Genomic DNA, 23,090 nt, shown 5'->3' with positions numbered 1-23,090 from the left:
CGGTTCAAATCCACCAGCCACTCCTCAGAAGGAAGGTTGGGCAATCCTACTTCCGTAGTGATACTGCCTGGGAAACCAAAGGAGGGGTCGCTATGAGTCGGGCCCGACTCGACGGCAAACAACAACGTATATATATATGTAATTTGGAAATTAGCTACAAAGAGGCATTTAAACAAGATTAAAATATGGTTCATATGAACTGTCTAAAGAGGTATTTTATTTTTCTCTCATGGTTCTGAAATGTGTAGAAAGATCAATATTGTTCCATTTTACTTCTAATTAAATTTTAGAGAATAACACACGTATATTCAGACTTATATACAGAAATTACATGCATTGTAGTATTCCAGCTTTACATAAAAATATACACATTTTCCAAAATTTTGAGAGCAAATTGAGATATATACATTCATTCTCTTTACTAGTTTGTAGTGGTTTGAAGTTTTGATTATTTTAGATTATTCATTATGTAATAAATTATTTAGATGAATCATTATGTAATAATATTCAATTTTGAAGCATAATTTATTGAGACAAAGTGATATATATAATGTATTTTTAGATAATAGTGGCTTTGTTGGAATTATAGATAAAAGTTGCTGAAATTTAAGCTTTCTTGATGTTTGTTTCTCCAAGTATCTAGATTTTGAAAATTTAAGAAACTTTTGGAGTATAACATCAATAACGCTATATGTATATATATATATATATATTTTTTTTTTTCCCCAAGAGATTTCTCAAATGGTATTATATATAGAAATAACTGTTCAGAAAGGGAACTGAGGAGCAAAAGGAGTCCTAGCACACTTACCCTCCTAATCCTTGACCCGTTGACAACAATTCTTATGGTTGTTGTTGTTAGGAGCCATTGAGTTGACTCTGACTCATAATGATCCTATGTACAACAGAATGAAACAGTACCTGGTCCTGCATCAGCCTCACAATCCTCGCTATACCTGAGCCCGTCGTTGTACCCACTGTCAATCCATCTCATTGAGGGCCTTCTTTTTCATTGACCCTCCACTTTACCAAGCATGATATCCTTCTCCAGGGAATGGTCCCTTCTGACAACATGACCAAAGTAGGTAACACAAAATCTGGCCATTCTCCCTTCCAAAGAGAATTCCTGCTGCACTTCTTCTAGGACAGATTTGCTAGTTCTTCTTGTTGTCCATATACTTTCAGTATTATTCTCCAACAGCACAACTCAAAAACATCAATTCTTCTTCAGCCTTCCTTATTCACTGTGGTAGTTAATTTGTGTATAAAGTTGGCTGGGCCTGGTTGAGTGGTTGGACAGCTGGATGTATTTATTCCCCATGGTGAGATTGGTAATTAACTCCATGGTAGAATCCATTAGATCAGCTGAGTAGCTACTTTAGGGATGCGGTCTATTTCCAGTATATAAGAAGCAACTTTGAGGAAGGTCTTCAGCTGATGGCACACTTGAACCTTGTGTGTAGATGAGGTCATTGTTCAGCAGCCTGCCATGTTACCCTGCCAATCTTGGGACTTTTAATGGGCTTGAATTAATGGCCTGTCATGTGGTTTGGTAATATTGGGACTGTGCCTTTTCATTTGTCAGCCTCAGCAGCTAGCAGCTGCCTGACTGAAGAGATGCCTCTAGCTTCAGTGGGCTGGGAGCAAGAGGCAGAGCTGAAGCCTGAGGTTGAGAGGCTTTCACTCAGCCCAGACTTCTAACCTCCAAAATTGTAAGAGAATAAACTCCTGTTTGTTAAATCCATCCCATTTGTGGTATTTCTATTAGAGCATTACTAGGTAACCAAAACAACTGTCCAGCTTTCACATGCATATGAGGCAATTGAAAATACCACTGCTTGGGTCAGGCACACCTTCAAAGAGACATCTTTTCTCTTCAGCACTTTAAAGAGGTCTTCTGCAGCACATTTTCCCAGTGCAATACATTGTCTGATTTCTTGACTGCTGCTTCCATTGGTGTTGATTATGGAACCAAGTAACATGAAATCTTTGACAACTTCAATCTTTTCTCCATTTATTGTGATGCTGCTTATTGGTCTAATTTTGAGGATTTTTGTTTTCTTTATGGTGAGATATAATTCATACTGCAGACTGTAGTCTTTAATCTTCATCAGTTAAGTGCTTCAAATCATCTTCACTTTCAGCAAGCAAGGTTGTGTCATCTGCATATTGCAGGTTGTTAATGAGTCTTCCTCCAATCCTGATGCCAAGTTCTTCATATAGACCAGCTTCTCAGATTATTTGCTCAGCATACAGATTCAGTAAGTATGATGAAAGGGTACAACCCTGACACACACCCTTTCTGACTTTAAACCATGCAGTGTCCCCTTGTTCTGTGAGAATGACAGCCTTCTGGTCTATGTTCAGGTTCCTCATGAGCACAATTAAGTGTTCTGGAATTCTATTCTCAATGTTATGCAAAAATGTGTTATGATCCATACACATAAAACACAAGTAAAGATCTTTATGGTATTCTTTGCTTTCAGACAAGATCCATCTGACATCAGCAATGACATTCTTCTTTCCATGTTCTCCTCTGAAACCAGCTTGCATTTCTGGAAGTTCTCTGTCAATATACTACTGCAACCAGTTTTGAATTATCTTCAGTAAGATTTTACTTGTGTGTGATATTAATGATTCTGTTTGATAATTTCTACATTCTGTTGGATCTCCTTTCTTTGAAATGGGTACAAATATGGATCTCTTCTAGTCAGTTGGCCAGGTAGCTGTCTTTCAAATTTCTTGGCATAGACAAGTAAGTATCTCCAGCCCAGCATCTGTTTGTTGAAAGATGTCAGTGAGTATTCCATCAATTCCTGGAGTCTTGTTTTTAGCTAGTTGCTTCAGTGCAGCTTCAACTTCTTCCTTCAATCCCATTGGTTTTTGATCATATGCTACCACCTGAAATAAATGAATATCAACATATTCTTTTTGGTACAGTGACTCTGTGTATTCCTTGCATTTTCTTTTGATGTTTCCTGCATCATTCAATATTTTGTTCATAGAATCTTTCAGTATTATAACTCAAGCTTAAATTTTTTCTTCAGTTCTTTCAGCTTGAGAAATATCAAGACTTTTATCCTCTTTTGTTTTTCTAACTCCAGTTCTTTGCATATTTCATTATAATAATTGACTTTGTCTTCTCGAGCTACTCTTTGAAATCTGTTCAGCTCTTTTATCTTGCCATTTCTTCCGTTTGCTTTAGTGACCCTCCATTCAAGAGCAAGTTTCAGAGTCACTTATGACATCCATTTTGGTATTTTCTTCCATTCTTGTTTTTTTAATACCTTTTGCTTTCTTTATAGATCATGTTTTTGATGCCATCCCACAATTTGGTTTCCAGTCATTGGTGCTCAGTTGTCAAATCTATTCTTCAGATAGTCTCTAAATTTAAGTGGGATGCAATTAAGGTCATATTTTGGCTCTCATGGACTTGTTTTAATTGTCTTTAGCTTCAACTTGAACTTGCATATGAGCAATTGATGGTCTGTTCCACAATCAGCTCCTGGCCTTATTTTGGCTGAAGATGTTGAGCTTCTCCATCACCTCTTTCCACAGATGTAGTTGATCTGATTCCTGTGTATTCCATCTTGTGAGGTACATGTGTATAGCCACTGTTTATGTTGTTGAAACAGGGTATCTATAATTAATAAGTCATTGATCTTGCAAAACTCTATCATGTGATCTCCAGCATCATTTCTATCACCAGGGCCATATTTTCCAAGTACCAGGGATTCCTCTTTGTTTCCAACTTTCATAATCCAATCACCAGTAGTAATCAATACATCTTGATTTCATGTTTGGTCAATTTCAGACTGCAGAAGTTGGTAAAAATCTTCAATTTCCTCATCTTTGGCTTTGGTGGTTGGTGTGTAAATTTGAGTAATATTAGTAATAATTGGTTTTCCTTGTAGGCATATGGATATTATCCTATCACTGCCAACATTATACTTCAGGATAGATCTTGAAATATTTTTTCTGACAATAAATGCTCTTCAATTTGCCATTCCCAACATAATATATCAAATGATTGTCTGATTCAAAAGGACCTAAAGCAGTCCATTTCAGCTCACTAATGCCTAGGATATTGACGTTTATGCATTCCATTTCATTTTTGACAACTTCCATTTTCCTAGTTTCATACTTTATACATTCTATGTTCCAATTATTAATGGACATTTACAGCTGTTTCTTCTTATTTTGAGTCACACCCCATCAGCAAATGCAGGTCTCGAAAGCTTTACTCCATCCACATCATTAATATGCACTCTGCTTTGAAGAGGCAACTTTTCCCCACTAATATTCTGAGTGCCTTCTGACCTCAGGGGTTCATCCTCAGGCACTATGTCAGACAATGTCTCAGGACTATTCATAAAATTTTCCAGTAATCAGTGTTTCACTGCTATTCTTAAGGTTTTTACTCGCCAATTCTTTGAGAATTGGATGGCTCCTTCTTTCTTCCCAGTAAGTCTTAGTCTGGAAGCTCTGCTGAAACCTGTCCACCATGGATAACCCTGCTGTCATTTGAAATACCAATGGCATAGTCTTTGGCTTCACAACAACATGCAGGCTACTACAGTATGACAAACTGACAGATGAGTGGTGGACAACTCTATCTACTTGAGTTTTATATATCACGTCTTTCAGTTTCAGTAGAAGAAATTCATGTTACCTTTTTGACAGGACTTCTGAGAAGTGAAAATTTGTTATATGGTTACAATGTGTTTCAATATATTTCAAAGCACAGATAAACCACAAGCCCAAACCAATTGCTATCAAGTTAATTCTGACTCATGGTGACTCCATAATTTAGAGAGTAGAAATGTTCATAGGGTTTTTTATCTGTAATCTTTATGGAAGCAGATTACTATGCCTTTTTTCCATGCTGCTGGTTGGGTTCAAGCTGCCAATCTCCATGTTAAGAGTGTAGTGCAAAACTGTGCCACTCAGGCATCTTCAAAACATAGATGAAGCCTTTTTACTCACAAGTTGGAGTAAAGAGAGAATGTGAAGGAGGCAAAAGCAATTAGAGTTAAAGTCTATTTGGTAAACATGGTGGCCACCCTGCAAGAGACAGCATACCTAGGCCAAGTACAAGTCTTCTATTTCAATTAAAATTATATTATCTTTAAAGTCCTAATGATATTATTGTTTTGAAAGCCTAGTTAACCTCGGTACCAGTGTCATCATTTATATTTCTGGCTTTGAATCATAGATCTAAGTGATTAACATCTTTTAATTTAAGACAGTTTATTCATAATAGTATTCTTTTCATTGGGGGGGACATTTAATTTTTCTTTGTGTTAATAAAACATACTATGATTTTCAACAGCAATAACTTTATCTCATGAAATAGTAAAGAATGACTGATAAGAGTGAATATAAGTTTACTGAAGAAAGTGATTTCAAATTTTTAGTTTGTTATTGTGTTCTTGTTCCTGGAAGATACAATTCCCAAACTTGAATTTGCTAAGCTTTTTCTCACTTTAAGATCTACAACTACATTGCATGTTGAAGAATATTTTTAAGAGTACTCTTTCAAAGACATTATAGCTAAATCCTTATAGATTTTATGGTATATACATATGTGTGTGTGTGTGTGTGTGTGTATATATATCTTGTTGTTGTTGTTATGAGCCCTTGAGTTGGACCCAACTCATAGTGACCCCTCCTTGGGTTTCTGAGGCAGTATCACTACAGAAATAGATTACCCCATCTTCCTTCTGAGGAGTTGCTGGTGGATTTGAACTGCCAGCCTTCTGGTTAGTAGTCAAATGCCTTAAGCACCATGCTATCAGAGCTCCACAAATTCTTTATGACTACTGTATAGATAACTTTTATTCATTTTATAATAAATGACAGAATAATATCATCCTAAATATTTTTATTAGTGTTTAAGGATATGCATACTTATTTGAACAGAAAAAAAAAAAAAAAAAAAAAAGTGTCTTAAAACAAAAGCAAATTCTAGGGAGAAAAATAGAAAAATCAAGGTGGGGGACATTTTTCTACCCAGAACTTTTTTTTTTTTTTTAAATTTGATTCTCTATTCTTTGTAAAGAAGTCAAATAAATTGATAATTTCAATGACCCTACTTTTTAAATTGGCAAAATAGCAACACTAATCATTTTGATAGGTGTTACATTGCTTTGTAAAAGTTATTTTCCAGTTAAGACTTTTTTCTGCTTGTCTTTGTGCTGTTACAAAGTCATTATACCTTGCTGAAATTCTTCTGCTACATCTTTATTCAAGCAAGTGAAATGGGAGATGCTTAGTCAATTGAGCAAACTAATCATCTAAAAATGCCTTGATAGCAGACAATAAGCACATACTGAGAAAAAAAGTGTATTTTATGTTCATTGTTAACTATATTTGTAATGCCTAACTGCCTTTAAATTAAATAATTCACCCTCAAACCTGTGAATTTACTTCCACACTCTTTTCATTAATTCAGCTAAGTCTACTGATACCCTTCTATTTCAACAAAGAACTAATAATTAGTTAAAAACCTAAGAGAACACTTATTTTGTTTTTGATTTAAGAAAATTGTTTTCATTTCTATCAAGCTGATATTTAAGAAACTGACACTTCTTAAAATTTAGGTAATTTTATTTCTTGAAGCCAATGTAGAAAATGTATGTAGAACACTAATCTTGACTAAGCTATAAATGAAATTTTTATCTTTTATTTTTTTGTAATTTATCATACCTGATTATGCTAATAATGTTGATCTAATGTGCTTCCATTTACCATCTCTGGAGTCAATAGAATGCTTATGAGAATATATTTGTCATGCTTCTATATAGACACCACAGATATCATAAATCCAAAACAGTGCATACTAATATGTATTAAATTTGTGGAAAAGAATGGCAATTATTTTGATCACTGATACTCAATAGTAGCCAAATGACCACAAAGAGCACTTTGAAAGACACCTTTTGTACATATCAATGAATCTTAGAATAGATTATGATTAGAATGTGGGGATATGGAAGCTAAAATTCACTGAAGTGAAATGTATACATCTAGTGTAGTCATCTAAATTTCTTTAGGAGAGGCATAGAAAATAAATTTAAAATTTTGGGTATTGTTAAGAAAATAAATTTAAAATTTTGGGTATTGTTAAATAAACGATAGAACAGGGCAATGGGACAGAACAAGACAAGAGTTTGAGGAACAGAGGAATTGTTTTAGATATATTGGTGAAAGATGGCTTCTAGGTACCCAAAGGGGCTTATGCAGAGTGTGAATACTAATTAGGAAAGTGTCCATACTCACCTAAGACCCAGGTGACTTTCTAAGCAGAAGGGGGACTGGCTATAGTAGGTATTTAAGCAGTTCATAATAAGGTCCTGATTGTGGAAAAACTGAAGCCAGTGATGGTGAATCCAGTTACTAGTTTGACCAGGCATGAAACCAAGTTACAAGTTGATCTGGTCTTGACGTAAAAAGGGCCACAGGAGACAGGCAATTTGGGCAGGACATTTACTGGTTTAGTCGAACACCAAGTTCAGAGTAGGACAGAATAGATTCTGCGGCAAAGAGATCCTACTCCCATGACTTCTTCTATTCTTCACTCATGCTCACCTTTACTTGAACTCGTAGTTGTCTGGGTAATGAGATAAAGTGATTGGGTACTTCTGATTCTTTAAAAGAGTAAAAGTTAGGGAAACATGAGATTCAGGGTCAAATGACCTTTGCTTTCTTTAAAACTGATTATCTCTAAAGAACCAATGTGTCACCTCATAGAATGACTTTTTTTCAAGGAATTTCCCCTCTAGAATTTAAGATATATTGACTCTTTCCCTGTAGGTTTTATTATTTATAAATCAGGGCAAATCTGAAGTCCAAATTGTTTAACAGAGCCTACTTTGTTCTTAAGTTTTTTCTAAAATTAATAAACATATATTAACTGTTGTAATTTTCATATTATTCAGTGAAAAATTATCATAAATAAAAATCAATGATAGACAATATAGAAACCTATCAAAGCTATCTCTGGAGAATGATAAAATATTGTCGTACCTACCCAAAACAAGCAGAAGGCTGTCGAGTCAGTTCTCACTTATGGTGACTCAATGTGTTAAGAGCAGAACTGAGCGCCATAGTTTTTTTTTTTTTTTTTTTTTTGCCTATAATATTTACAGAAGCAGATCATCAGGCTTTCTTCTACAGTACCACTGGATAGGTTTGAACCACCAATCTTTTCATTAGTAATCAAGCACAAATCATTTGCAATATTCATGTTGTCATACATTTCATACATAAATTGACCCTGTTCATTTCTGGTTGACCATCTCACTTCTTAGCCATTCTCTTAATGCATCAAATTTGGCTAAGGATGGGGGAAGAAAAGTTCTAGCCATTGGTATTCATCCCCAACTCAGAATTAATCAGCATTTGGTTATTGTTTATTTTTTATGTATTCTTAAGATAGAATAGTTTATGTTGTGTTGTTATGTGCCATCGAGTCGTACCCGACGCATAGCAACGACTTCTTGGTTTTCCGAAGTGGTATCACTATAGATGTAGATTGCCCAACCCTCCTTCCGAGGAGTGGCTGGTTGGTTTGAACTGCCAGCCTTCTGGTTAGCAGTCAAGTGCCTTAGGCACTATGCTACCAGAATAGTTTACAGACAGTAAAAATCATCTTGCAAAAAAGTACTTCATGGAACAATTGTATACAAGGTTTCAGAAGCAGGGTAACAAACTATGTACTCAGCATGATCCTTCTTTAACTACGTGTGTCTATGTGTATAACAAAATAAGATTGGAAGAATAGCTATGAAAGACTTTCATCCTAGTCATCACCAGTTAAAATTTTCTTTGCTTTGCTTTACTTTTCTATGTCCTACAAAATCTCTGCATTGTTTCTCTATTAATTTTATAATATGACGTTTTTGTCATTAAATAATTAATAATATATTAAATTTGCTAATAGAGCTGAAAAACAAAAGGGGATGTATAAAGAAGTGAAATTCAGCTCCTTGCCTTCAATTAGCTCATAGTATAATTAGAAATGGAAGCCCTCCCTTGTTTATGAATAATATCTTGTTTTGTAGAGGGTCAGAAAGAAAGAGCAAGACCCTGAACAAGAAGATTGACACAGCGGCTGCAACAATGGGCTCAAGCACAGCAGTGATTGTAAAGAGGGCAAAGGATTGGGCAGTGTTTTGTTCCGTTGTACATAGGGTCATGGTGATTCAGAACCAACTTGACAGCACCTAACAACAATAACTAGAGAAGTAAAATTGTTATTGACAGATGCTGTAGAGTCCAGTCTTTTGTACAAAAGAACAAAACACTGCCAAGTGCTATCCTTCCAATCATTGCTGTGCTTGAGCCCATTGTTGTCAGTCCATCTCCTTGAGAATCATTTTCTTTTCAACTGACTCCCCATGAAACATGATTCTCTTCTCCAGGGTCTGGTCCCTCTTGATAACATGTCCAAAGTGCATGAGATGAAATCTCACCAGCCCGCTTCTAAGAACGATTCTGTCTCTGCTTTTTCTGAGACACATTTGCTCGTTCTTTGCGCAGTAAATGGTATAGTCAGTACTGTTAGCCAACACTATTATTCAGATGCTTCAGTTTTTCTTTGGGCTTCCTTATTTATTTTCCATAATTCTCACGCATATCAGATGATTGAAAACATCATGGCTTGGCTCAGATACACTTTAGTCCTCAAAGTGACATCTTTGCTTTTTAATAAATACTTCAAAGAGGTCTTTTATGACAGATTTGCCTAATGCAATGCATCACTTGATTTCTTGACTGTGGCTTTTCTGGATGTTGATTATGGATCCAAATAAAATGAAATCCTTCACAACTTCAGACTTTTCTGTTTATCATGATGTTACTTATTGGTCTATTTTTGAGGATTTTTGTTTCTTTATGTTAAAGTGTAATCTATATTGAAGGCTGTAGTCTTTGATCACCATCAATAAGTGCTTCAAGTCCTCTTCCCTTTCAGCAGGCAAGGTTGTATCATCTGTATATCACAAGTTGTTAATGAGTTTTCCATCAACTTAATGTTGCATTCTTCTTCATATAGTCCATCTTCTCAGATTATTTGCTCAGCATACAGACTGAATAAGTATAGTGAAAGGATACAACCCTGACATACACCTTTCTTGATTTTAAACCATGCAGTGTCCCCTTGTTCTGTTTGAACAACAGCCTCTTGGTCTATGTATAGGTTTCTCATGAGCACAATTAAGTGTTCTGGAATTCCCATTCATTGCAATATTATCCAAAATTTGTTATGATCTGCACAGTTAAATGCCTTTAATTAGTCAATAAAACAAAGGTAAACATCTTTCTGGTATTCTTTGCTTTCAGCTAAGACCCATCTGGCATCAGCAGTGATATCCCTCATTCCACATCTTCTGCTGATGTCTAACTTGGATTTCTGATGGTTTCTTGTTGATGTACTGCTGAAAGAGTTTTTTAATTATTTTCAGCAAAATTTTACTTGATGTGATATCAATGATACTGTTTGATAATTTCTGTTGGATCATTTATCTTTGGAATGGGCACAAACATGGATCTCTTCCAGTCAGTTGGCCAGGTATTTATCTTACAAATTTTTGGCATAGGAGGTAAAACTAAAACTCCTGAAATAACTAGAAGACCATAGAAAGGTAAACTATTTATTAGGATCTCGAAGAATATTGGGGATTCTATGAAGGATAAAACTAATATGGGAAGGAGTAGGCAATGGGGTTTCCCAAGGAACACCAATTGAAAATGGTTTTTGAAGAAAAAAAAAAAGAAACAGGTTTAGAATACATCTATCTGGGAAGGAAGTATCACATTCTAAGCCTCGACAAACAAACACTTGGCATTTGGAATAAGCTGATGACCTTAAATTCAGAACCAAAAAGAAAAAAATATATATATACAATAAAACCAAAGTAAAAAACAAACCCACTGCCAGCACGTTGATTTTGATGGATAGTGACCCTACTGGACAGAGTAGAACTGCCCCATAGTGTTTCCAAGGCTTAAATCTTAACAGAGGCGGACTGCCTCATCATTCCTCCATGGTGTGGCTAGTGGGTTCAAACTGCTGACCTTTTGGTTAACAGCCAAATGCCTTAGCAACTGTGCCACCAGAGCTCCTCTTACATATAATGAATACTTACTATTTATTCTACCAAGCTTCATATACAATGGCTCCTCATCTTGTCTTCCTAGAAGAGAAAATGAAAGCAGCATTATCTTAAAATAGTATTCTTGATTCATCCACTTCCTTGTTCTTTGGGAACAGAAATATTTATAGAAAAATCAAGGACTCAGAGTACTTTATCAGAAATTAACTTCACATTTACTCTGAAAGCAGTGTTGGTTTTGCCGTACATAGTATGACTGAACAGACAAAGTGAAATGACCCATTTGTAGAAACTGTTTTCTCTGTAGAAATGGAGGATTTAAAAAAAAAAAAAAAAAAGAGACACTTTGGCTATACAGCTATACAATTGTACCAGGTAAACGATTCATACCAATTTATTTTTCAATGGTTGAAATGTAGTTTTATCACAACATCATGTCAAAATGTCTTTAGGTATGTTATGGCAATTATTACAGTGTCTTTAAATAAGAAAATATTTTCCTTTTTGATTGCTAAGGCTTTGTCTTATCCGGTAGAATGCTGATTCTAAATACTTTGCTCTGTTGTATCAGACTGTGCAATGATTTTGTATTCAGTCTTAACCAAAAAAAAAAAAAATTGATGTTGATTGGATTCTGATTCGTGACAACCCCGTGTGTTACAGAGTAGAGCTGCTCCATAATGTTCTCTTGGCTGTAATGTTTATGGAAGAAGATCACCAGACCTCTCTTTTGCAGAGCCATTGGGTGAATTTGAACTGGGAAACTTTAGGTTAGTCTAAAAAAAAAAATAAAAAAAACCTCACTGCAGTCCAGTCAGATCTGACTCATGGTGACCCATCCTCAGCTTTCTGAGGCACTATCACAGTAGAAGTAGATTGCCCAATCTTCCTTCCAAGAAGAGGCTGGGTTTAAACTGCCAGCCTTCTGGTTAACCATCAAAATGCCTTATGCACTATGCCACCAGAGCCCCTAAAACAAACTCACTGCCCTGGAGTTGAATTTGACTCATAGTGACCCCTCTTTGGGTTTCTGGACAGTACCCCTGCAGAAGTAGATTGCCCAATCATCCTTCCAAGGAGTGGCTGGTGGATTTGAACTTGCAGCCTCTGGTTAGCCATCAAATACCTTAGGAACTATGTCACCAGAGCTTCCTATAATGGCCCAGGTAGAGAAGAAAAAAAAAAAAAAAAAATCATGTGAAACCTGTGATCATTTGTCTGTGTTTAGTATTTGGAAATGTATTAAAATGTGATAAAAATGCACCCAATTGACAACCCACAAAGAACACCAGTCTCATCTCTTTATAGACACGGCTTTGGCAGTTTGCAAGGGCCTTCATTAACCTGCATGTCAGGTTCATTCATACTTTATGAGTTGCTATAAATCAGGCATTGTATTATATGTTTCTTTGAAAGAAAAAAGTCTTAAAGGCCAAACTTACCAATTCTCTGCTGTGTTCACACTCTTGCCAGTCTGTGTTCTATTAATGATTATACAGGTCTGAGTTTTTTAATGCTCCAGTGGGAGAATGGAGGATTTTAGTACATCTTTCTTAGTATTTTCACCTTCTACATTGTATACTGGGCAAACTGAAGGGAATAATAAGCTCAGAGGTATGTTTTTGTATTTAATCTATTGATAAAAATACTACTTGTTCATAGAAGCTGCAAGATGAGCTTCAGAGCAATAGGACAGCAAATTGCTGGAAGTAGACAAGGCCTCTGTTTGCCTTATTTAGTTGCCTCATTATAAATTGATTATTGTTTTCTTGATACTTAAAGCATGATACATCCCTTACTGCCTTAGTTTGCTAATGCTGCTATAACAGAAATACCACAAGTGGGTGGTTTTAACAAGTAGAATTTTATTTCCTCACAGTTCCTGAGGCTAGAAGTTTAAATTCAGGGCATTGGATCTAGTGAAAGGAGTCTGGTGGCACTGTGATTAATGCATTTTGGCTGCTAATTACAAGTTCAAGTTCAGAAGTTCAAATCCGCTAGCCATTCCACAGGGAAAAGATAACACTTTCTGCTTCCATCAAGATGTATAGCCTTGAAAACTCTACATGACAGATCTACTCTGTCCTATAGGGTCATTAAGAGTCAGAATCCACTTGATAGGAGTGAGGGCTTCAGGGAAAGGATTTTCTCTCTGTTTTCTCTGGGGGTAAAATCCTTTTCTCAGCTTCTGTAATGCTATATTCCTCATTTCCTTGGTGATCTCCAATTAGCTTCTATCTTTTCTTCATCTGTACTTGTTTTGCTTTGTATCTTTGTCTATTTAGATCTCAAGAGTTATTACGTTTAAGACACATTCTACACTGATAGGGCTTTATTAACGTAACAAAGAGAACTCTATTGCCAAATGAGATAACATCCACAGGTATTAGGTTTAGTATTCTAAAACATAATTTGAGGGGGCACAATTAAATACATAGCAATTACAAAATATTGTATTCTACTGAACAACCATTTCTGGGCACCTTTAATGAGAAGGCATTGTGCAAGGTGCTGGGAGAGCATCAATAGCTATTGTTTTTTTTTTTTTTTTTTTTTAATCATCATAGAAATAGCTATTGTTTTTTTTTATCATGTACTAAGGAGCTCTGGTGGCATAGTGCCTAAGGCATTTGAGTGCTAACCAGAAGGCTGATGGGTCACACCCGCCAGCCACTTCTCGGAAGGAAGGTCGGGCAATCTACTTCCACAGTGATACTGCCTCAGAAATCCAAGGACGGGTCTCTATGAATCTGATCCCACTCCATAGCAGTGAGTTTGAGTTGAGTGAGTTACTATTTACTAAGCCTGGTGCTAAATCTCTTTATAAACGTGATGACATGAATTTCTTTGCACAAATATATAAGAAAACAATCATAGAAATAACAAATATTTGTTTTTTACCCATATATTGTTCTGAATAATTTACATAATACTTTATTTCTCACAATCTTAATGATATATTTTTTTCTAGTATTATCCTTGTTTAATAGGTAAGGAAGCTTAGCTATGAATAGGTATTGAACCCAAGATTAGAATGCAGGTGTCTGGGTCCAGTGCATGTCCTCCCACATTCATTTGACAGATGAAAAATTTGAGTTCCCAAAGATCTTGTGGAAGCTGAGATTCAAAGTTAGAATCCTAATTGAGTTGTGTTAGATTCTGAAGCTCTTGCTTTTAAGCAACAGGCTATACTCCCCTCCCTATCTATTTTTGCTTCCCAGAAGTTTCTAGTTGAGAAATATATGCAATTGTAATGCCAGATAAACTGTGATAAGACAAAATCAAGTCATAAGCCAAGGACTATGGAAATACTAAATAGTGATTAAGTGTGACTGTGGCATCGGAAATAGCATTTCAAAGCGAGTGGCATTTGGACCACGCCTTGAGGGAGCAGCAGGATTTCACTTGGTTTGGAAAGAACACAAGAGACGATCTAGGCAAAGGGAATAGCAAAATATGTGAAACACAAAATCCTAGAGCTCGAATTCCAAGGTGATGAACTTACAGCTCATTTACATTTCTCTCTTTTTACTTAGATCTCATTCTAATAATGGGCTTTAGAAATGCCCTTGCAATATTTTAAATTTGTTGCTTGTATATTAGAAACTTGTTTTAAAATTCCAAATGAGCATTTAATCATTGCTATGCTGCTAGCAAATTATATTGAGCATCAGGAGGAAATGAGTTTTACTGTCTATAGGATGGTGCTAGGTGAAACTTGAAGAAGTTCAGGTGGTGCTGAGCTGAACACAACAGACTCTAGCTGTGCTGTGTTCCTGACAATTGCCTACCTGTGTAGTCTGCATACTCAAGAAGCTTCACCATGTGTCCTTCTTTGAGCTACCTGAATTTTGACAACATCAAATAACTGGCAACAATTTTGAGGACGTAGTTTTCAGAACACCATTTATCAACAAAACAACAATAGTATTAGACTGTTATATAGTCTAATGGTATTAGACTAACTAATAGAAACTAAGCTCTATTTCAGGCTTCAATTTCAGCCTACAACCTAATAGTGTAGGGAAGCATTATAGCTCACCACCCAAGAACTGTGAGAGTGTGAAACCAACCTACTAGCATTTGCTTCTCATCTTTACTCTGGTGGCGTAGTGCCTAAGGCATTTGACTGCTAACTAGAAGGCTAGAGGTTCAAACCCACCAGCCACTCCTCAGAAGGAAGACTGGGCAATCTAATCTACTTCCATAGAGATAGCACTTCGGATACCCAAGGAGGGGTTACTATGAGTTGGAAGCGATTCCATAGCAGTGATTTTTTTTTTTTTTTTTTGTAGTCTTGAGGCCTTAGAGAAATCACACAATGTCTCTCAATCTCTATTTCTCTCTCTCTGAAAAATGGGAATGGTATCATTATCTACCTGAAAAGATTCTTGTGAGGTTTGTTGTTGTTGTGAGGTGCCCTCTAGTGGGTTCTAACACATAGTGACCTCATGTATTTAGAACAAAATGCTGCCCAGTTCATTGTCACCCTCACAATTGTTGCTAGTTTGAGCCCATTTTAGTAGCCACTGTGTCAATCCATCTCACCAAAGATCTTTCTCTTCTTCACTGACACACCACTTTACCAAGCATGATGTCCTTTTTCAGGGATGTCACTCATGAGAAATTGTCCAAAGTAAATGAGACAAAGTCTTACACATCCTTGCTTCTAAAGGAACATTCTGGTTGTAGTTCTTCCAATATGTATTTGTTCATTCTTCTGGCAGTCCATGGTGTATTCAACGTTATTTGTCAACACCATAATTGTAAGGCATCTATTCTTCAGTCTTCCTTACGCAATGTCCAGCTTTCACATGCATATGCGGTGATTGAAAATATCTTAAGGTTTGGATGAGTTAATACATGTAAAGCACTTAAATTGTTACCTGACACTTACTGAATGATTGGTTAACCTATATTATTATAAATATTACATAGAAAGAATAACTTTATCCCACTTGAGAAATACTTCCTTGAGCAGGGGGCCTAGGCAACTACATTTTCATGCACAACAGCTATCTATTATTAAAACCATTTTGAAATTAATCCTTTGAAGTGCTTCCTACTCTTGATATTTCACATATTAATTCAGTCAGTTGCTCAAGGGTATATGATTAGGAAGTGGAGAAGACTAGAGTTTGACTCCAAAGGCCATGTTCTTTGCAGTTGATTGTAAAAATGTGGAGGAATGGGAAAAGGAAGAGCAATAAAAGGTTATCTTAGACCTGAGTAATGCTTTTGTATTGCTGAAATAATTATACTTTTAATTGAAAGAAGAGAAAATGAACCAATTAGAGCTTCTTAACAGGGCTGTCTTGTGGGAAGTGGTTTCCGGCGACCCACAATTTCATGTGTGCTGAAGTCAGAATGGAGCCTGTTCTTACTGACACTGATCTAAATTCTAGGTCAGCACTCTCTGCAGAATGTTGAGATACTTGACACCAGTTAATAAATGGGAAGTATATACAGATCAAACTTCTCTTCTTCTCTACTTCCTCTTGTCATGACTGTATCATTTAACTGATTTTTGTTGTCCTAAAATGTATCTATTCTTCTTATCACATTTCTCTCAGAGTAATACACTACTATCTCCTTGGGTTTCCAAGGAGGTATCTCTATGGAAGAAGATTGCCCAGTCTTTCTTCTGAGGAGTGGCTAGTGGGTTAGACAGCCAGCTTTCTGGTTAGCAGTCAAAGGCCTTAGGCACTCTTTTAAGTAAGGGATGTTTTTGACCAGGTTTAAGTCCATTGGCTTAAATGAATTGTTCCACATGGGTTTAGTAAATTCTTTGTTAAATTTGAGGGTTTTTTTTTAAAACATTCTGTTTCTACATTTCCTGTGTTTTTCATCCGTGACTAACATACCCTCTCCAGTTTATTTCTCTTTCTGTGTGATTTACTTAATTACTTTCTTTCTTCCAATGTCTAATTACTAAGAACGGCTAGTCACTGGGAACATTTCTACCTTTGCAGCATCTGTTGCTACTTATGGGTAATTGAGGAATCAGGACTACCCCCAGGACTTTGTTCATTAGCCATTTGCTTTTTATAAAGTCAAATGCCACCTAGGTTGCAAGGGAGAGAGATTCCCCAACGGTGCTATCTGTGTGGTTGAAATTTTTCAGTCAGCCCTCTCATGGCATCCATATGGCATCCAAATGTATCTGAGGCCACCTGAGAACCAGGCCATGGGGAAGGGAAGAGACCTAGTAGAATGGAACACAGGATTAAAGAGAAGTCCCCTCACATTTCCAATGTACTTTAAAGCAATGTCTTTCCTCATTTTTCTTTTTTTAAATTGGAGCTTTGATGTTTTGTGGATAATAAAGGTGATACTCTTCCCATTTTTAAATGAATGAAACTGTCTCAGAGAGGCCAAGTGACATGTCAGTAGTCACAAATCTGGTAAGAGAAAGATCCAAATCCTTTCAAGAGCTGTGCCCCTTATTCCCACATACCCTCTCAAATGAGGCCAAGCAAAGAGATTCCTCTCTGCTGTTACCTCCAGTGAAAAGATGATAGAAGTCAATTTGAGCAAAAAGTTATTCCCAGATCAAAGCTTTTTCAGATTCTGAGTCTGTTTTATTTTTATATTCATAAAACCTATATACTCTCTCATTCTAAGTAATTTTAAGTCCCATGTCTTTAAATAATATTTATGAATGTTTGTTTCTAACGTTTATAACTCTAGTCCTTACTTCTCCATGGAGCTCCACAGTCACATTTTCAACTCACTGTTAGATATTTTCTCTTGCTTGTCTAGCAGGTATCTTAACCCTAATCTGGCAAAAACCTGATTTCTTGATTCTTGATCTATGTTTCAAAACATTTTCATCTCCTTAAAATATACCACCCAGTTACTTAATGTAACAACCCTTTCTTAGTTAACATTAATGTTACAACCCTTTCTTTATTATTCTTTTTCCTTAACCCTGCATCAAGTTCCTTATTGTTGTTGTTATTAGGTGCCTTCAAGTTGGCTCCCACTCATAGCAATCCTATGTACAATAGAACAAAGCACTGCCTGGTCCCGTGCCAACTTCACAATCCTTGCCATACTTGAGTCTGTCATTGCAGCCACTGTGTCAGTCCATCTCATTGAGGACATTCCCCTTTTTTGCTGACTCACCACTTTACCAAGCATGATATCCTTCTCCAGGGAATGGTCTCCTCTGACAACATGATCGAAGTAAATGAGATGAACTCTGGCCATTCTCACTTCCAAGGAGCATTCAGGCTTCACTTCTTACAGGACAGATTTGTTGGTTCTTGCAGTCCTTGGTATTTTCAGTATTCTTTGCCAACACCACAGCTCAAAAACATCAACTCTGTTTTGGTCTTCCTTATTCATTCTTCAGCTTTCACATACATATGAGGTGATTAAAAACACCATGGCTTGGGTTAGTTGTGTCTTACCCTGCAAAGAGACATCTTTGCTCTTCAGCAGTTTAAAGAAGCATTTTGCAGCAGATTTGCCTAGATTGGCACCATATTTCTTGACTGTTGCTTCCATTGGTGGTGATTGTGGAATCAAGTAATATGAAATCTTTGACAATTTCAATCTTTTTTCCATTTATCATGATGTTGCTTATTGGTCCAGTTGTGCAGATTTTCTTTTTTTTTTTTTTTAATGTTAAGGTATAATCCATAATGTAGATGCAGACTGAAGTCTTTAGTCTACATCAGTAAGTGCTTCAAGTCATCCTCACTTTTAGCAAGTAAGGTTGTGTCATCTCCAAGTCTGCGTATCACAGGTGCTTAATGAATCTTCCTCTAATCCTGATCCCACATTCTTCTTCATATAGTCCAGCTTCTCAAATTATTTGCTCAACATAGATTGAACAAGTATGGTGAGGGGATACAACTCTTTTCCTAATTTTAAACCATGCAATATTCCCTTGTTCTGTTCGAACAGCAGCCTCCTGGTCTATGTACAAGTTCCTCATGAACACAATTGGGTGTTCCAGAATTCTCATTCTCATCAATGTTATGCGTAATTTGTTATGATCCACACAGTCATATGCTTTTGCATAGTCAATAAAACACAAGTAAACATCTTTCTGTTATTCTTTGTTTTCAGCAATAATATTGCTGATATCCACAATAATATTCTTCATTCTACATTGTCTTCTGAATGCAGTTGCATTTCTGGAAGTTCTCTGTCAATATAACGCTGCAAGTATTTTTGAATTATCTTCTTCAAGGTTTTACTTGAATATGATATTAATGATATTGTTCGATAATTTCCACATTCTGTGGGATCACCTTTCTTTGGAATGGGTAGAAATATGAATCTCTCCCAGTCAGTGGTTAGAAATATGGATCTTTTCCAGTCAGTTGGCCAGGTAGCTGTCTTCCAAATTTCTTGGTATAGACAAGTAAGTGTCTCCAGTGCAGCATCTATTTATTGAAATATCTCAATGGGTATTCCATCTATTCCCAGAGCCTTGTTTTTTTTTTTTTTTTTTTACCAATTCCTTCAGTGCAGCTTCAATTTCTTCTTTCAATACCATTGATTGTAGACCATTATGCCACCTCCTGAAATATATGAACATTGACTAATTCTTTTTGATATAGTGGTTCTGTGTATTCCTACCATCTTATTTTGATGTATTGTTCAATATTTTGCCCATAGAATCTTTCAATATTGCAACTTTAGGCATAAATTTTTTTCTTTAGTTCTTTCAGCTTGAGAATAGCCAAGTGTGTTCTTCTCTGTTGGCTTTCTAATTCCAGGTCTTTGCCCATTTCATCACAATAATTAACTTTGTCTTTTTGAGCTTCTCTTTGAAATCTGTTCAGCTCTTTTATCTTGTCATTCCTTCCATTTGGTTTAGCAACCCTCTATTCAAGAGCAAGTTTTAGAGTTTCTTCCGACATCCATTTTGGTCTTTTCTTCCTTTCCTGTCTTTTCAATGATCTTTTGCTTTCTTCATGGATGTGTTTGATGTCATCCCACAATTTTTCTGGTTTTTGGTCATTGGTGTTCATTGCATTAAATCTATTCTTATGGTGGTCTCTAAATTCAGGTGGGTTATAATCAAGATCATATTTTTGCTCTGATGGACATGTTTTAATTGTCTTCGGCTTCAACTTGAACTTGAATATGAGCAATTGATAGTCTGTTCTACAGTCAGCTCCTGGCCTTATTTTGGCTAAAGATATTGAGTTTTTCCATCACCTCTTTCTACAGATGTAGTTGATCTGATTCCTGTGTATTCTGTCTGGTGAGGTCCATGTATATATAGCCACCCATTTATGTTGTTGAAAAAAGATATTTGTAGTGAATAAGTCATTGATCTTGCAAAATTCTATCATGCGATCTCAGGCATCCTTTCTATCACCAAGGCCATATTTTCCAACTACTGGTTATTCTTCTTTGTTTCCAAATTTTGCATTCCAATCACCAGTAATAATCAATACATCTTGATTGCATGTTTGGTCAATTTTAGACTACAGAAATTGGTGTGAATCTTCCATTTCCTTGTTGTTGGCTTTGGTGGTTGGTGCAAATACTTGGATAATGATAGTATTAACTGGTCTTCCTTGTAGGTGTATGGGTATTATCCCATCCCTGGCAGCATTATACTTCAGGATAGATCTGGAAACACTTTTTTTTGACATTGAGCGCCATGCCATTCCTTTTGAATTTTTCATTCCTGGCATAATAGATCATATAATGGTCTGATTCACAATAGTCAAAAACAGTCCATTTCAGCTCACTAATGCCTAGGATATTGACCTTTATGTGTACCATTTCATTTTTGACAACTTCCAATTTTCCTGGATTCATACTTCATATATTCCATGTTTTGATTGTTAATGGATATTTTCAGCTGTTCTCATTTGGAGTCTTAACACATCAGCAAATGGAGGGGCTGGAAGATTTACTCCATCTATGTCATTAAGGTCTACTCTACTTTAATGAGGCAGCTTTTCCCCAGTTGTTTTTGGTTGCCTTCTGACCTGAGAGGCTCATATTCTGGCACTATATCAGATAATGCTTCAGGGCTATTCATAACATTTTCCAGTGATATATCAGGCAGTGTTTCACTGCTATGCATAAGGTTTCCACTGGCCAGTTCTTTGAGAAGTGGATGGATCCTTCCTTCTTCTGAGTCTGTCTTAGTCTGGAAGATATGCTGAAACCTGTTCAACATGGGTGACCTTGCTGGTATTTGAAACAATATGTGTCATAGTCTCCAGCCTCCATGTTCACAGCAACACACAAGCTACCACAGTATGACAACTGAAAGATGAGTGGTGGATCAAGTTCCTAAGTCCTACAAATTTTATGTTCAAAACGTATCCTGAAGTTTGCTATCTCTCTCTACCATCACAAGTATCATTCAGTTCCATCTCACTATAATCTCTCAGTTGGACCAGTGCAGGTGAGGTCTACTGGGTCTGCTTGCATCTGCTTTTCCTCCTGAGAGAACAGAATAATCCTTAAAATATAAATGTGATCTCTTTACTACCCTAAAGGAGTTCTGTTGGTATAGTGGTTAAGTCATTTAGCTGCTAACTAAAAGGTTGGTAGTTTAAACCCACCAGCCACTTTGTGGAAGAAACATGAGGCAGTCTGCTTCAGTAAAGATTTATAGCCTTGCAAACCCAATGAGGGTTGCTATGAGTCAGATCCAACTCAATGGAAGGAAGAAGTCAAAGTTGCACTGAAGGAATTGGGGAAGAACAAGAATCCAGGAATTAACAGAATACCCACTGAGATATTTCAACAAATGGATGCCCTGCTGGAGGCTCTCAGTTGGCTATGCCAGGAGATCTGAAAGAGAGTTACCTGGCCAACTGACTGGAAGAGATCCATATTTGTACCCATCCCAAAGAAATATGATCCCACAGAATGTAGAAATTGTCAAACAATATCATTAACATCACATGCAAATAAAGTCTTACTGAAGATAATTAAAAAAAATGGTTGCAACAGTATATAGATAGAGAGCTTCTAGAAATGCAAGCTGAATTCAGAAGAGAACGTGGAACAAGGGATATCATAGCTGATGTCAGATGGATCTCAGCTGAAAGCAATGAATACCAGAAAGATGTTTACTTATGTTTTATTGGCTATGCAAAAGCATTTGATTGTGTATATCCTAATAAATTATGCATAACATTGAGAAGAATGGGCTTTCCAGAACACTTGATTTTACTCATGAGGAACCTTTACCTAGATCATGAGGCTGTTGTTCAAACAGAACAAGGACATACTGCATGGTTCAAAATCAGGAAGGGAGTGCATCAAGGTTGTATCCTTTCACCATACTTATTCAATCTGTATGCTGAACAAATAATCCAAGAAGCTGGATTATATGAAGAAGAACATGGCATCAGGATTGGAGGAAGATTCACTAACAACATTCGATATGCAGACGACACAACTTTGCTTGCTGAAAGTGAGGATGACTTGAAGCACTTACTGATGAAGATTAAAGAATGCAGTCTGCAGTAGGGATTACACCTCAATATAAAGAAAACAAAAATCCTCACACTGGTCCAATAAGAGCTTTATGATAAATGGAGAAAAGTTGAAGCTGTTGAGCTTCGTATTACTTAATTCTGTAATCAACATCAATGGAAGGAGCAGTCAAGACATCAGACAATGTATTGCATTGGGTAAATCTGCTGCAAAAGATCTCTTTCAGGTGCTGAAGATCAAAGATGTCTCTTTGAAGACTAAGATGTGCCTAACCCAAGCCATGGTATTTTCAATCGCCTCTTATGTATGTGAGAGCTGGATATGAATAAGGAAGACTGAAGAAGAGTTGATGCTTTTGAGTTGTGGTACTGGTGAAGAATGCTAGAGTACCATGGTCTGCTAAAAGGACTAACATATCTGTCCTGTTAGAAGTGCAGCCTGAATGCTCCTTGGAAGCAAGAATGGCCAGACTTTGTCTCACCTGCTGTGTTAGATTGGGTTCTCTAGAGAAACACAAAAAACCAGCAAGGTATATATATA

General features: G+C 36.4%; 1 protein-coding gene across 1 annotated transcript in view; it reads left to right on the top strand.

The window, feature by feature from the left end:
- Positions 1-23,090, top strand: part of INPP4B (inositol polyphosphate-4-phosphatase type II B) — a 601,242-nt gene that overhangs the window by 4,242 nt on the left and 573,910 nt on the right. The window contains exon 3 of the mRNA XM_042781432.1: positions 18,082-18,114. Coding sequence (XP_042637366.1) covers positions 18,082-18,114 — 33 coding nt within the window. The remainder of the gene's footprint in view (positions 1-18,081; positions 18,115-23,090) is intronic.

The sequence above is a fragment of the Orycteropus afer genome, unplaced genomic scaffold (genome assembly GCF_000298275.1).
Source record: "Orycteropus afer afer isolate SDZICR_OR568_19922 unplaced genomic scaffold, OryAfe1.0 scaffold00120, whole genome shotgun sequence".
Classification (NCBI taxonomy): domain Eukaryota; kingdom Metazoa; phylum Chordata; class Mammalia; order Tubulidentata; family Orycteropodidae; genus Orycteropus; species Orycteropus afer.
This window is presented reverse-complemented; position numbering and strand designations above follow the sequence as displayed.